Genomic DNA, 11,932 nt, shown 5'->3' with positions numbered 1-11,932 from the left:
TCTCTCTCTCTCTCTCTCTCTCTCTCTGTCTCTCTGTCTGTCTCTCTCATGTGATGTGGATATTCTGTTGGGAATCTAATCTAGAACTTCATCACACTCTGTTATATTTCATATTGTGGTAAATAATGTGAATAAGCTTTCTGAAAGTTAGATGCCATTGCATTGGCGAGGCAAACCTTTGTCTTGATAAAATTAGATAAATACACTGTTGGATTTCATTTTTAATGCTATGTTAAGAAATTATATGGGGCTAGACAGTGGTGGCACACATCTTTAATCCCAGCACTTGGGAGGCAGAGGCAGATGGATCTCTGAGCTTGAGGTCGGCCTGGTCTACAGAGTGAGTTCCAGGACAGCCAGGGCTACACACAGAGAAACCCTGTCTCAACAAAACAAAAAAACAAAATGAATCAACAACAACAACGGCCCCCAAAAAGAAGGAACAAAAACAATTATGCTTTTATATTTATAAATGAGGGTTTTGGGTTTTAGTTGTGTGTGTGTATTTGTTGTTGTTGTTGTTGTTTTGTGGCAGGGTCCCATGGAGCTCAGTCATTGGATAAAGACTTCAGACAGGGAAAATAACTTTGGGGAAGTGCCTCTCTGCACCAGAGGAAAGCCCCAGGGGAAACCAACAGCTGTGAACTCTCTGCTAGCAAGAACTTTGCACTTGGAGGACTAGATCTCTCATTCCCTGCTGCTGCCCCTGATGACCCAGTGTCTCCCATATCAAGGAAACCTGGTGGGCTGCAAGGGCAGGAGAGGAACTGAGGAAGACCATGAGCTCTAGTTTGAATATACTGAGGTGGCAGTGTTTGAGGAGCTGACAGGCATCAGCAGGCAGCTGAACAGATAGATCTGAAGCCCCAAGGTGGATGTTCTCCACCTTCCTAAAGCTGAGACCCTTTAATACAGCTCTTCGTGAAAGGTGACCCCGAGCATAAATTTATTTTTGTTGCTTCTTCATAACAGTAATTTTGCTACTATTATGAGTAATAATGTAAATATCCAATATGGAGGATATCTGACATGGGACCCCTGTGAAAGGGTTATTTGACCCAACCCCCAAAGGGGTAGAGACTCTCAGGTTGAGAATTGCTGCTCTAGAGAGAGGTCAGGAACAGAAATATAGATCTAGCAAACAAAACAGAAACAAAACAAACAAAACCCCACAATGGTGCAATGGCAGCCAGAAGAATTGATGGATTGTGAATCAAGAGAAGATGACATCTGAGGTGACCAGCAGGCAGCTCCTCTAGAGGAACAGATAGGTGGGAACAAGCAAGAACCTGAAAGTTCACGAATTTCCAGCCTGGCCAGAGTTTGGTCAGGGTGGGTGAGGGTGTTGGTCACCACCCAAGATGAGAAGACTGGCTGCGGGGGAGAAGCAGGATAGGCCCAGGAATGGGAATGTTCACGAGGGGATGTCTCCAGCCTTCTTTGCAACCCATCTCTTGTGCTCCCCTCCATCTGTCTGATCCCTCTGCGTTCACTAGGGGGCGACATCTCACAGCCTCCGTTCCAGCAGTCACGCAGAGACAGTTTGTTAGCTGCCCTCTTGTGGGGATGAAGGAGATGCTGAACTTCTGGGGCCTCTTCCCTCCCAGGACTCTGCTGTTGTTATAGCGACCTATGTGGCAGATTTTGTGTTTAGGAAAGAGGGGAGAGGGCTGGCGAGATGGCTCAGCAGGTAAGAGCACCCGACTACTCTTCTGAAGGTCCGGAGTTCAAATCCCAGCAACCACATGGTGGCTCACAACCATCTGTAATGAGATCTGATGCCCTCTTCTGCAGTGTCTGAAGACAGCTACAGTGTAATTACATATAATAAATAATAAATTAAAAAAAAAAAGGAAAGAGGGGAGAAACTGCTTTTCTACCCTGCCTTCTAAATTGAGAAACACTGCAGGCAGTTATTTCTGCCTGACAGGAAGATGGGACCTTCTCAGTGCCTGTGATTGGACAATTCTAAATTGAGAAACACTGCAGGCAGTTATTTCTGCCTAACAGGAAGATGGGACCTTCTCAGTGCCTGTGATTGGACAATCACTTTCTTGGGCTCTTTCAGGGCTGAGGGCAGCAAAGCTCAAGAGATAGGAGTTAGTGATCTGTAGCCAGAATATCTTACAATGCTCTAGTCTATTTATTTTTAGGAAAGGTTTCTCTAGCCTTGAGCAGCCTGGAACTCACTATGAAAATCAGGCTGGCCTTGAATCACAGAGATCAATTTGCCTCCATTTGCCATCCCCCACCCCACCCCCTTTAATAGACTCTCAAATATTCCAGGCCTGGCTACGAACTCACTGTGACCTTGAACTTCTGATCCTCCTGTCTCTACCTCTCAAGTGTTGGAACAATGGGTGCTGGCCATTGGCAGTTTATGCCAGGCTAGAGATGTAAACTTGTGCCTGCTAGCTAGGTACTCTACCAACCTAGCTACAGCCCGACTTGGTGTCCAGTAGATTTCTGAAAGGAGTTCACTGTGATGCAGAGTCTCAAAAGCCCAACTCCTTCTCATGAGCTGCTCCATGCCACCTCACCAGGGGACGTGTGGGCCAGGTAACTTCTGAAAGGCCCTTTGTGACCAGAGGCCACAGCAGAGGAATCTGAGTAGTCAGGACCATTTCTGAAGGCACAGTCAGGGCCAGAGGGGCTGAATTTCCGAAGTGAGTAAGTCAGAAGTGGCAGAATCTGGTTGGGAGGTCGTGTGTGAAGAAAATCCTAGAACAATGCTTTGGGGAGCTCAGCGTATAAACAGATAGCATGACCGTGTGTGGTTACATGGAAAGGTTTTACTGCAGCCATGAGAAAGAAGAAGCAGAGGCATCTGGGAGAGTCCAGACAGAGAAAGGAGTAGACCAGCAGACCGGACCTAGTCATGAGAGAAGCAGGAGTCAGGTAGACAGAGACAGAACAATGGAGTAGAGAGAGGGGAAGGAGGGAGACAGAGCGAGGGAGGGAGACTGGGGGAGCAAAATAGAGAAAAGGCATGGCAGGATTATAAGGAGAATGAATACCTTGTGGGGAAGGAGCCCATGAGCTGCATGGTTTAGAGGAGGGAAGGAGGGGAGGAGGGGAGGAGAGGAGGAAGGGAGGAGAGCTAGGGTGCCAGCCAGTGTGGACTCTGAAATGTGTATCAGGTACTTGTAATACTGAAGGGGCCTGGAGGCCAGCATTTTGCGAACAAGCATCAGGGATAGCCGTTTGCTTTTCAGCCTTTTGGAATCCGAGGAAATGGAGTTTCCTTTGGACCTGACAACTTGTTGAAGGCCTCAGCAGCAGCCTCTCCCTACCCCCACCATAGCCACACAGCCGTGGTCCACTCAGGGAAGGATTGCCCTGTTTGGGCTTAGAGAGCAAGCCCCTGGACAGGGGGTCTGAGGAGGGAGGGGTCCAGGGGCTTTGATACAAGTCACTGGCTTCAACAGCATCCTGGACATTCTTTCCCCAGGGCCCCAGGTTTGGATGGCCTTAATTTTGCCATAGAGGATGTGCTTGGTGGCTGTCTGGACTGTCAGTGTGCTGCGAGGAGAAGGGTAGTGTGGTACCTTTCCTGTGGGGCAGTCAGCGAAGCTCCCGGCTGCATGGCTATGGCTGAAGTCTGGGTTTGGATATTAGGAACAGTGAGGGCAAGCATGCTTCATAGAAGGAAAGCTACTAAGGCCCACCTGTAAAGTCCAGGCTGAAAACCTGCCAGTCACTGAATGGCAACTAAGGGTGGGGGTGGGGGGTAGGTGACATCCAGAGTCCAGGTGGCAAGGGTCACTATTGAGTTGAGAGATCCCAGATATAAAACAGTGTCCTTTGTCCTTCTCATTAAGACTTTTCATCCCTGTACTGCTACATAGTCACCCAGGGCCCAGTTGCCTGGATACAGTTTTGGGGAGAATCTTGGAGGAACATTTCAGCACCCTCACTTAGCTGTGTAGGGAGGCTGCTGAGTCACCACCACTCAGAGTGGCTGGTGTTATAATCAAGTCTCTGACTCGCTCCCCTCTGCTGTGCTTTGAGCTTCAGGTCACCACAGTTAAGAAGATAGTATTGGGTCAGTTCATCTTTAGGACTCTGCCAGCATTGTGGGTGCTCAGCATGGGATACATCCGTGATTCCTCTGTTTGGGTTAATGTTTAGCTATTGTACTGTAGATTTTAAAAATGCATTTTAGGGCTGGAGAGATGGCTCAGCGGTTAAGAGCACTGACCGCTCTTCTGAAGGTCCTGAGTTCAAATCCCAGCAACCACATGGTGGCTCACAACCATCTGTAATGAGAGCTGACGCCCTCTTCTGGTGCATCTGAAGACAGTTACAGTGTACTTACATATAATAAATAAATAAATGGTTTTTTAAAAAAATGCATTTTAAAACAGTGTCTCGTGTATCCCCTGCATTGCAATTTTGGGCACTGAGTGACTATCACTTCCTGGTGTAAGTCAAGGCAGCTACCAGTGTTCTCTAGAAAAGGCACTGCCTGGTTTGGCTCTGTACTTGTTGAGCTGGGGAGCAGTTGACTGACATTTGGAGCAGGAAAGCCTACTCCAAGAGCAGCATAAAGCATCCCCAGGGGATGGAGAGATGGCTCAGCGGTTAAGAGCACCAACTGCTCTTCCAAAGGTCCTGAGTTCAAATCCTAGCAACCACAGGGTGGCTCACAACCATCCGTAATAAGACCTGGTGCCCTGTTCTGGGGTGTCTGAAGACAGCTACAATGTACTTCCATGTAATAAATAAATAGATCTTAAAAAACATAAATAAAGCATCGCTGGGTCTTTGGGCTGTAGGGAGAGCCAGGGAAGTATGCGCTTCCTGCTGCTCAACTTCGGGAAAGAGAGGAGGACTGGCTCTGAAACGGACAGAATGCAGCAGCATGGCGTTCGGACAGGTGGCTTGGCTTAGCTTTGCTCTGGGAGGTAAAGTCTCAAGTATACCAGGTTGGCCTTGAGCCACTAGGAAGCTGAGGATGACCTTGAACTTTTAATCCTCCTCTGTTCCTTCCACCTTCTTATGCTGCTTCGCCTGGGTGGTTTTATGTGATGCTGGGGAATCAAATCCAAGTCTCTGCAAAGACAGGCAAACACCCAAGTAATGGACGTGCATCCCTAGCTCACGCAGACCCTTTCAAAATCCTGTTGCTAATCCTTAAAACATTTCAAAAATTACGTTATTTTTATAAATACTTCTTATTTTATGTGCACTGGTGTTTTGCCCTCATGTATGACTGTGTGAAGGTGTCAGATACCCCTGGAAATGGAGTTACAGGCAATTGTGAGCTGCCATGTGGGGGCTGGGAATTGAACCCAGGCTGCAGAGCCATCTCTCCAACCCCTCAAAAATTACTTTCAATTCTTTATTCATGTATGGGGGGGGGCTTGCTTGTACCACAGTGTTAATACTAATGTGGAAATCACTTTATTCATGTATGTGTGAGGGATTGCTTGTACCACAGTGTTAATGTGGAAATCAGAGGACACCATGGGAGAGCCAGTTCCTTCCCTGCCATGTGGGTCCTGGAGACTGGACTCAGGGCTTCAGTCTTGATTGCAGGTTGAGCTATTTTGATGGTCTAGCATGTTTGTTTGGATTTATTTATTTCATGTGTATGAATGTTTGCTTATATTCATGTATGTGTACCACATGGGTACTTGGTGCCCTCAAAGATTAGAAGAGGATGTTGGACTGGAACTGGGGTTGCAGAGAGTTGTAAGCCATCGTGTGAGTGTTAAGAATTGAATCTGGGTCCTTTAATAATGAGGGCTTTTAACTTCTAAGTCATCTGGCAAGCCCACACTCCATCTTCTTTTTAAGTAAAAAAATTGAAGTAAAATATATATAACATAGCTGTTTTAATGTAAGTTCAGAGGGGTTTTTTTTGTTTTTTGTTTTTCTGTTTGTTTGTTTGTTTTCAGTTTCTGTAACATTTCCAGGAACTGAACCCAGATTCACACATTCTGAGCAAAAACTTTACTCCTAATTTACTATTGAGCTAGATCGACTCCAATGTACTTTAAAATATTATATTCATAATGTGTACAGCCATAGCAATAGTCAATGCTAGAAGATTCTTATTACTCTCTCCCAAAGAAAATTCATTGATTCAAATCCATATTGTTTTCCCGGGCTTATCCATCCCAGACACCTTTTATAAACGAAGCCATAATACTATGAAGCCTTTGAGTCTTACTTTCTGCTTGTTTGATGTTTGGTTTGTTTGTTTTTTAAACAGAATCTCATGCAGCCGGGGCTGGCTTTAAACTAACTGTGTAGCCAAGGATGCCCTTGAACTCCCAACCTCACATGTGCTGGGATTACAGGTGTGTGCCACCCTGTCTGGTTTTATATGGTACTTGGGACAGAGCCTGGAGATTCGTGCTTGCTAGATGGTGACTGTCAGCTGGGCTGTATCCTTAGCCCCTGTGTCTGACTCCTTTCCTTTAGGATAAATGAAGCTGTAAAGTTTGTCCATGTAGTTTCATGAATCCTCACTTCATACTTTTTATGCATTAGTTACATTCCACTATACAGATATGCTACATTCAATTCATCCACTTATTACTTTATATAAATATGAGCTATTTCCACAGGATAGTGCTGTTATGCCAGGCTTAATGGTACAGACCTGTCATCAGGTAGTCAAAGCGGGGGAGTGTGAGTCTGAGGCTAGCCTGGGTTACACATAGTGAGAGTTTATCTCAGACAAAACAATCTGACAATGAGAAAAAGAATAGCACACTGCATGAGAATTCATGTGATGCCTTCCTGTGAACGTCATTTTGTTTGCTCCTGAGTTGAGCTGTGCTAAGGTCTTAGGGCCTTACCAAAGGACTGTGGCCCTGTTATACTATCGCCCAGTGGAATGATACAAACATTGGAACTTTGGAAATGGTCTCTAGGATCTCCCTGCTATGCTTCTGAAGCTTGCCTCTCTAGCCTCTGTGTTGATAGCATTGTCAAGAGAACGTGAGATTGGCCTCTCTGTGTGGCCCTGGCTTCAGTGGCTGTTGAGTTTCTGGCACTGTCACTGGCTCACACATGGCTACCTGTCAGCCCTCATTGCTGGCCAACACTCTCAAAGACCTTCTGGAGCTACACCACTGCTATCCTCTCCACCTGTCAGAGCTGAAGGACTTCACAGTGGATGTGGGTTGAAGCTGCAAGCTTTGGAAGACCCCTCAACTGGAGAAGATTCTCCAGGGAACTTGTAGCTGCATTTTCTGTCCAACTAACTGTTCCCTGCTTGGTGAGGCATCTGTTTAACTTTTATATTAGCATGATATTATAAGGAAAGTTTGTGTGATTACACCGAGCATATTTAAAGACAAATCTTGGGTGAATTTCCTGATTGCCAGGCACCCACAGGCTGTGCTTCAGCATTTGGCATTGTTGGCAAGATTCCATAGGATGTGTGACTGGCTGGCTAAATGATCATCAACTGGGCAGAGAAGGAGTTGAAGGAAATCCCTATAAAAACCTTGGAGTCTAATAGTAACTTGGTATATCCAGAAAAAGAAAGTTCAGATTTTTGTTGGAATAGCCACCCAAATTACTAGATTTTCAAAAATGCTTCAGAGATTATTTAAAAAGACTCCTGGACAAGATGATTATCCAAAAGACTGATAGGAGAATATCGATAGACTATTCAAAAAGAAATGACCCAGTGAAACTTATATAGTATATTCAGGTTATGATAAAAAACAATCTCCCAAAAGTTCAATGGTCATTGAAGCCACTGCTCCATATAGAGGCCAGCTTCAAGTTCTCTTTCCTATGGGTACCAACGCAGGGTGGTAGCTTTCTACTATCAGTGCTCACAGCTTGGAGCTCATGGTGGCTAGTCTTGATGATGTCAACTTGAATACATTTGGAGTTAACCAAAACTCATGCAACTGGACCAACTCTAAATCTGGATCTTTTGAGGTGGGAAGAACCACCTTAAATCTGGGCCACACCTTCTGCTGGCAGCCTATATAAGGGGTGTGGAAGAAGGATGTTCTTGTTCATTGCCTGCTTGCTCTTGCTCCCGATGGCAAATCCATCACTTCCCTGGCATTAGAGTTTACTTCTTCAAGATTTTGGTATATACCAAAGACCAACTGAGCCATCAGCATTGTGGACTGAACAACTACTGATTCTTAGACTTTCCACTGATAGACAGCCATTATTAGATTAACTGGACCACAACCTATAAGCCACTCTAAAAAATACTATGTCTATGTCTTGGAGGTTATCCTTGCAACAGATGTGAAACATAAGAGGGACACTCAAGAGCCATGACAGTTAAGGTCCTTGTGATGGTGTGTATATACTTGGCCCAGGGAGTGGCACTATTAGGAGGTGTGGCCTTATTGTAGTAGGTGTGACACTGTGGGTGTGGGCTTTAAGACACTTATCCTAGCTGCCTGGAAGTCAGTTTTCTCCTAGAAGCCTTCAGATGAAGATGTAAAACTCTCAGCTTCTCCTGCACCATGTCTGCCTGGATGCTACCATGCTCCTGCCTTGATGATAATGGACTGAATCTCTGAACCTCTAAGCCAGCCTCAATTAAATGTTGACCTTATAAGAGTTGCCTTGGCCATGGTATCTGCTCACAGCAGTAAAACCCTAACTGAGACCGTCCTGGTACTGACACATTCCTGAGATCCAAGTTGTTCATGTGGCTAGCTTGAGCTAGAGAAGCCTGATAGAAAACTTTAAGTACCATTATGCCTACTTATGGAATCAACATCTTTACCCGAAATCCCAGTAAGTTCTTCTTACCTTTCTGTAACAGCATTACCAAAGGTTCTAGTACTGTGTTTTTAAAGGAAAAGGGTGACCAATAAAAAGCTAGACACAATATCCTGAAATAAATGTTATTCATAGATCAGAGAAATTTAATCTTGTTAAATATAATTTAATATTAATTACATAGATACACACACACATATATACATATAAAAATACATATATCCTTTGAATCTTTTATCTTCCTGGTTTTAACACCAATCCCTCTTTTCCCCAGTGGAACTAATGAAAGTTGTCCAGGGCTGGTGAGATGGCTCAGTGGGTTAGAGCACCCGACTGCTCTTCCGAAGGTCCAGAGTTCAAATCCCAGCAACCACATGGTAGCTCACAACCATCCGTAACGAGATCTGGCACCTCTTCTGGAGTGTCTGAAGACAGCTACAGTGTACTTACATATAATAAATAAATAAATCTTAAAAAAAAAAAAAAGAAGGTGTTAAAAGAATGTTTAAAAAAAAAAAAAAAAGAAAGTTGTCCAGAGAGTAAGGGATGTGACCACTTCGATGAAATGCTTACTGTGCTTCATACACTGTCCAAACTACTTCAGGTTGTTTGTTAATTCTAGCTAGCCTTCCCTAATTGATGGGCGGGTAAGATGAAGTTCAATCTCTCACACAACTTTGAGGCTGTAGATCTGGGATTTGAAATTAGTGCTCTCATCCTAAAAACACGTGCTCTGTCAATTTATGCTTCAGTTAGTATGCATGGAGGCAGGTTTATTTACCACCTGGGGGAGTCTGAAACATCCTTAGGAAGTCTACCAGGAAACAAGGATTCCAATACAGTCTTAAAGCCAGTTGCATAAAGCCTAGTTCAAAGAAGAACCAGAAGGGTTGGTGAAGATATAGGATGGTGCTTGTTCCTTGGCAAGAAGGAAGGAAGTGGCTAAGAGTACAAGCTCTACCGGTGACATGAAGGGAGAAGGGAGATGCCAGAGGCAGAAGGGAACAGTGGGGGTTGGAGGAGGGGGAGAAGATGTGTGAGGAAGGAAGAGGCTTGGCTGTCCTCATGCCGACATAGAACACTCATCCAGGTGTCATTTAACAATGTTGCTGTGGGACTGGGCAACAGAAATTTCTTCCTTCTCTCTCTCCCTCCTTCTCTTACTCTTTTCCTCTTGCTCTCTTCCCACTTCCTATCTTCCCTCTCTCTGATCTGCTATGCTGGGGATGGAACTTGCACATGCTGAACAAACACCCTGTCACTGAGCCACACTCAACATGTCCGTAGAGATTCTGACCGCTCCTCTCCCGGACCTTTCTTGAGTTACACTGACCGGTGGCTCCAGTAGATAACCTGTGCTGAGGCTTGAGGTGAACCACTTGCTTGATCAGCTCCTTCTAAACCACACCCTGGATCTTTGCCCTTTAGTTTGGACTCCCTCCAGCACTGTAATCATTAATGCCTTCGGGAAACCCACGAACATTAGGTACCAGATCCTGTACCTGTCAACAACCAGAGGCAGTGTCTGCTGAAGTCTCGAGATGGAGCGAAGTGAGGAGAAAGATGGCAGCAACAAGCCCGCGGGGCAAGAGCAAGGCAGTGGGACAGCGGGGCTGATGCTGAAGAGGGAGATTGGTCTGTGGAGTGCAGTGTCCATGACCGCTGGCTGTATGATTGGTTCTGGCATCTTCATGTCACCACAAGGGGTCTTGGTTTACATAGGCAGTCCTGGAGCCAGTCTTATTGTCTGGGCAACCTGTGGACTCCTGGCCATGCTGGGTGCCCTGTGCTATGCTGAACTGGGCAGCCTGGTTCCTGAGTCTGGGGGAGAGTATGCCTACATTTTGCGAACCTTTGGCTCTCTGCCTGCCTTCCTGGTCATCTACATATACGTTCTGGTAGGCAGACCAGCCAGCATCACTGCGGTTTCACTGAGTTTCGCTGAGTATGTACTGGCTCCCTTTTACCCAGGCTGCTCCTCGCTCCCTCAGGTCATAGTCAAGATTGTGGCTTCTTCTTGCATCCTGCTGCTGCTTTTGATCAATTTCTGGAGCTCACGGATGTCCACTGTGCTGATGAACGTGTGCACGACTGCCAAAGTGTTCTCGATGCTAGTCATTGTAGTGGGTGGGGCTGTGGTGCTGATGCAGGGCCATGCTTCCACAGAATCCCTGATGTTTGCCTTCCACAACACAACACAGCAGGCAGGGCGCATTGGCATGGCTTTCTACCAGGGGCTGTGGTCCTTTGATGGCTGGAGTAATATCAACACAGTAATAGAGGAGCTCAAGAATCCAAAGGTGAGTTTAGTGTGCTTTTCTGTGAGTGAACCTCTGACCATTTGCAGCTTCGGGAATTGATGTTCCAACTACTCAAATAACTGAGTCGTGAACAATCTAATGGGAATCAAGGTTCTCTTGCTGTGCTCCTAGGACTTGTATGGCAGCCCATCTGCCTTGAGTAGTATAGGGGATTTTAACTATGGCTTCTTAATAAGCATCATACCCGTGGTCTCATCTTTCTGCCTCTTAGGTTAACTATCAACACCCCACTTTTTCTTTTTTGCAGGGGAATATTGAAGTCTTCAAGAGGGGAATTATTTTGAACTCATACTGTCAGCACTCTTATTGATTCTGTTGGCCACCTCCTGGATGGTTCCCTCCAGAACATTGCAGTAGATACTTCATAGTTTCTGAAGCCTGGGAGCCACTTTGGCATGGGGAACAAACCAGTCACACCTCCTCACCTTACCTGTGAGCTAGCCTGGATAACCATTGCGCTAGCCGGTCTTCAGGGCTACCTGGGACTCAGCTGTGGCGTTTGGATCTTCAGTGACTAACATGCTGATCTTTGCCATAAATATATTTTCTGAGATGTTGTTTGTTTTCTTCTTCCCTTGCAGGAATTTCAAATTCTCACAGAATGGGAACTGCAAGTCTTCTGCTGTCCCTGCTGTCCCCGATGGGCTGGCTTAGGGGCACTTTGGTTTTCAGAGATTTGGCAAAGGCTCACTGGAGGGGAGGGCACTTGAGAAGAGAAGGGCAGCTTGGAGAGAGAAGCACAAGAACAGGGTGTAGGGGACAGATGGAGACAGAGGAAAGAGAAACAAAGACAAGTGAGAGATAGAAACAAACAAGGCAGAGACAGAAACAGACAGGGGAGAGACAGGCAGGAGAGAGGGAGAGAGAGGGAGAGGGAGAGGGAGAGGGAG

At 45.8% G+C, this 11,932-nt stretch overlaps 1 protein-coding gene across 3 annotated transcripts in view; it reads left to right on the top strand.

Annotated features, from left to right (window-relative positions):
• Window positions 1-11,932, top strand: part of LOC110307206 (b(0,+)-type amino acid transporter 1-like) — a 24,636-nt gene that overhangs the window by 3,077 nt on the left and 9,627 nt on the right. The window contains exons 1-2 of one of the 3 annotated variants that reach the window (XM_021179482.1): window positions 10,242-11,021; window positions 11,290-11,595. The exons of 1 other annotated variant lie outside the window; for it this stretch is intronic. In XM_021179482.1, the coding sequence (XP_021035141.1) occupies window positions 10,263-11,021; window positions 11,290-11,352 (822 nt within the window). In that variant the 5' untranslated portion in view covers window positions 10,242-10,262 and the 3' untranslated portion in view covers window positions 11,353-11,595. Of the gene's footprint in view, window positions 1-10,241; window positions 11,022-11,289; window positions 11,596-11,932 lie in introns of those variants that run through there. One more of the 3 variants, XM_021179481.1, reaches the window with a different exon arrangement.

This window comes from Mus caroli, chromosome 12 (assembly GCF_900094665.2).
Source record: "Mus caroli chromosome 12, CAROLI_EIJ_v1.1, whole genome shotgun sequence".
In the NCBI taxonomy this organism is placed as follows: domain Eukaryota; kingdom Metazoa; phylum Chordata; class Mammalia; order Rodentia; family Muridae; genus Mus; species Mus caroli.
The sequence above is the reverse complement of the archived record's forward strand: the minus strand, read 5'-3'. Positions and strand labels throughout refer to the sequence as shown.